General features: G+C 47.4%; 1 protein-coding gene across 2 annotated transcripts in view; it reads left to right on the top strand.

Moving 5' to 3' along the window:
- gripap1 (GRIP1 associated protein 1) overlaps positions 1 to 4298 on the top strand; it is a 45994-nt gene that overhangs the window by 34083 nt on the left and 7613 nt on the right. For both annotated transcript variants that reach the window (XM_046055264.1, XM_046055263.1), the window contains 2 exons: positions 347 to 446; positions 3843 to 3973. In XM_046055264.1, the coding sequence (XP_045911220.1) occupies positions 347 to 446; positions 3843 to 3973 (231 nt within the window). The remainder of the gene's footprint in view (positions 1 to 346; positions 447 to 3842; positions 3974 to 4298) is intronic.

Below are 4298 nucleotides of genomic sequence, written 5' to 3'. Positions count from 1 at the left end.
TTTTGTAAGTGTGTGTGTGTGTGTGTTTTTGTCTGTGTGTGTGTGTGTGTGTTATTGTAAATGTGTGTGTGTGTGTGTTATTGTAAATGTGTGTGTGTGTTATTGTAAATGTGTGTGTGTGTGTGTTATTGTAAATGTGTGTGTGTGTGTGTGTTATTGTAAATGTGTGTGTGTGTGTGTTATTGTAAATGTGTGTGTGTGTTATTGTAAATGTGTGTGTGTGTGTGTTATTGTAAATGTGTGTGTGTGTGTGTGTGTGTGTGTGTGTGTGTGTGTGTGTGTTATTGTATGTGTGTGTGTTATTGTAAATGTGTGTGTGTGTTATTGTAAATGTGTGTGTGTGCAGCTGAAGGACTTGAAGCGGCAGCTGCAGCTGGAGAGGAAGAGAGCCGACAAACTGCAGGAGAGACTCCAGGAAATCCTGACCAACAGCAAGACCAGGACAGGTACACACACCTGACACACACCCTGAGTGTGTGATGTCACTGTGATGTCACCGTGTCGGTGTTTGATGGGTTTAAGGTTCTGTGCGTCTCCGGAGGGAGGAGACTTTCTTGGATGAATCAACACATGAAATAAGTTTCATGTTCTCCCCGCTGCGTCGTGCCTCAGCGCTGTGCAGCGGCGGCGGCGTGCAGTAGTGTCGTGCGGCATCGCTCTTTGTTGTACGTTTCTGGTAGCAACAACAAAGTCTGCCCTCCATTTCGACTTCCTATAACGGACAGAAACGGCAGCGGGCAGTAAGCCCGCGCTCTGACATTACAGACGGCGTTCCCGTCTCCCTATAAGTTATTGATCTGCACAGATTCGGAGCTCCATTTCCTGTCCACGGAGCAGAACCTGATGTGACTGTGAAACTATGGAGGAGTATTTAAGTCTCTGAACGGACGGCCTCCCCTTGAAACGCTCCAGTAAGGAGAGTGCGTGTGTTTGCGTGTGTGGTGTGTGTGTGTGTGTGTGTGTCCTAAGTGGTTCAGATGTGATTGTAACGTGACCGATGGGTCCGATAATCGGTGGCCTGCTGACCCTGCATCAGGAGGTTCTGGTTCAGTCCAGAATCTGCTGCTCAATATTTAATTCAGCGCTGAAGTGGACACACTGGCGTCTGCTGGGAAAACACGCACACACACTTTCTGTTTGCCTCCATTTAACTATTTCTCTCACTTCTTTCTTTTTTAACAGCCCTGCTCCCACAGATTTTACTCATTTTACCATGTGCACACACACTCATGCACGCTCACACACTCATGCACGCTCACACACTCATGCACGCTCACACACTCATGCACGCTCACACAGAGCTGTAAAGTCAGCGGCAGTCCTGAGCTTCATGTATAATCTATGAGCAGTGATGAATGTTTAAAGGCTCTTCTGCACAAACCTGAGAATCAGACATTTTAAAGTAGCCTACTTATCTCTCTGCCTACTCACAGCACCTGCCTTAAAGGGCTGATCCGCTTTAAAAAAGGAGATTTATGGCGGGATGTTACACGCAAAGCACGCAGGCAAGTGTGTGAACAATGTGTGTACGCATTGTTAAAAAACAAATATATCCAGGGCTTTAGAAGGTCCAGAGTGTTAGTTTTTTCTTTTACAGGGGTGCCAGTCAGGTCTCTCTCCTGACATTTAAGATTTTTAGGCTTACTACACAAATGTCACAAAGGACGCATGCATAAAATGTACACCCTCGCACTGAAACAACTGGACGGCGGCGATTATTGTACTCAGTGGTTTGTGGCCGATACGGTGAAAGAACGCGATTGTTGATGACTCGAACGTCTGTAGGGATTAACTACCTCAGTTCTAACAAAGAGCGTGTTGCTCCGCTGCTTTTCTCGATCCTCTCTCTCCCATTCATTTTTTCACATTATTTTTATTTTACAAGAACTCTAACATTTAATTAACTAATCAAATAATCCAGTGTAATTAGGTTATCAGTGAGTCAGTGGTGTCAGCATGTTTGCAGTACTGTTGAGTGCAATGTAGTAGTTAATAAAGAATGCAAAATAATGAGGAGCGAGGAGTAAAGGAACTGCGTTTCCCTCAGGTGGGATCTGCTTTATATAGGGAGAAAACCGGACCCCAGGTAGTACATGATGACGACGACCACGACCCAGCCTACTGACACCTACAGCAGAACACACGCATAAATACTCAACAACCAGACAGAGACGAGGACGTCACAGGACCGCAGCAGCAGACCCATACACAGAAACTGAACATCAGCGTTTGTATAGATTTGTATAAATGGACCTCTACACATTTTCTACACCGTAAAATATCACATGGTGCAGATCAGGCAGCCGGCAGGGGGCTGCAGTCACTACCAAGGCGACCAATCACAGTCCTTGTGGTCTGCATCGCCGCGACGTGTACTTTCATTTTTGGGGACTCGGGTCAGCTGAGCAGCAAACTGAGTCACTTTAAACATCAGCACTTTCTAACTTCTGTTTTATAATAATGAAGTCATTCACAGAACCATCAGGGGACTGACAGAAGTTAGTCTGAGCCCTGCGCTGCCTCAAAGGGTTTGATGGGTCTGGTTGAAGGTCAGTTGGACCTGTAGTCCCCCTGCAGTGCAGCCAGGTGAGGCAGTGTGCAGGTGTACCGAGGCCTGTACCACGAAGCAGGATTTGAGCTTATCCAGGTAACTTCGGGGTTAACCCTGCTGGGTTTTCAGCACCACGAAGGTGGTTCACTTGTTACCGGGGTAGATCTCCATGGTAACTTAAGCTGAACGGCTAACCTGCTCCGGAGCAGGATCTCTACATAAGAGATCAACTCTGTGAAAACGCCGCCTGCTGACCAATCAGCTCTCTTGGAAAATGACGTCACCATCTCTAGGAAATCCCACAGACTGTTTCAGCCCATAGGCTGCTTTATGTTTGCAGCGGTGATGTGGAGAAACTCTTGACTCCAGCGATATAAGCACAGCAGGATCAGCCTACTCGCTGCTTTGAAATGTCTTTAATATTTTTAATTTGCTCCCAGTTCGTCTGACACAGCCTGACGCAGCCGTTAAAATTCATGGGTTTTATTTTTCTTTTGTTAGGCTGAATATTATGAGCAGTGTGGTGGGGATACTGAAATACAGAATTTTAATATGAACGTAGGCTGTTTTAGGTCAGTATAGCTTTCTTAGGCCGACTACAGAGACTGTAGACATGTTCCTCCCCACCTTCTGCGATGTGTGCGCAAAAAGGTGGACGGTGAGTTTTCAGCAGCCTAAACGTTCAGATTCAGTCTTTCAGCCACTATTTGAGCTCATTTTATGGCATGAATGGAGTTTTCGTTTCATTGCTTTATGAAGTTAATTTAGAACAATGTTTGGACACTTTTGAGTGTGTTAAATAAATTAATCTCATTTTTGAAGTGACAACAAGTTTTTTAAAGTGAGGGAGAACTTTTAATGTGGAAACGCCGACACAGCCGAGCTGGAAGAATGAGGCTGATATTTTCATACAGCTTATAAGAACACTTCTATCAACGCAATATGACTACGCCTGGTCGGTTTCTGTCTCCCTGCATGTGTCAGCTGCAGGCGTCGTATTTCTGTAGTGTTACAGTTTAATCCTGGTTCATAAAACATGACGCTCTGCTGACAGTGGACCTGTTCATGTCTGCGATTGGTCATCTGCTGCTAACTCCGCCTCTTTTATGTGAACGCGCTCCCGGCTGGATCGGGAAACCCTGGGTTGACTTACCGAGTTGGTATCCAGCTTCTTGGTAGCGCTTATCCCGATCGAGCCAGATAACGAAAACATATCCTGGGTTTGTTGAACTGGCTTTGTGGTGCAGGTCCCCGGTGTTGCTGGCTGATCCGGGTCACCTTCTCTCTGCAGGTCTGGAGGAGCTGGTTCTGTCAGAGATTAACAGTCCCAGCCGGACCCAGCAGACCGGAGACTCGTCCTCCGTCTCCTCCTTCTCCTACAGAGACATGATGAAGGAGGCGCAGCCGGGCAATCAGAACAAGGTGGGTGGGGCCTTTACGTCACGTGACCTGTTACATCCTGCTGCTTCATCATTTCCCATCAGCCCCCTCTGTGAGCATCTGATGACTCAGGAAGTAAAAAAAAAAAAAAGCCAAATGAACCTGTCCTCCCTGTCCCCCCCGTCCTCTCCCTGTCCCCTCTGTCCCCCCCGTCCTCTCCCTGTCTCCTCTGTCCCCTCTTTCCTCCATATCCCCTCTGTCCCCCCCGTCCTCTCCCTGTCTCCTCTGTCCCCCCCGTCCTCTCCCTGTCTCCTCTGTCCCCTCTTTCCTCCATATCCCCTCTGTCCCCCCCGTCCTCTCCCTGTCC

The sequence above is a fragment of the Micropterus dolomieu genome, linkage group LG08 (assembly GCF_021292245.1).
Source record: "Micropterus dolomieu isolate WLL.071019.BEF.003 ecotype Adirondacks linkage group LG08, ASM2129224v1, whole genome shotgun sequence".
NCBI classification, from domain to species: Eukaryota; Metazoa; Chordata; class Actinopteri; order Centrarchiformes; family Centrarchidae; genus Micropterus; species Micropterus dolomieu.
Note: the sequence above shows the minus strand (reverse complement) of the source record. Positions and strands in the feature narration are given on the sequence as shown.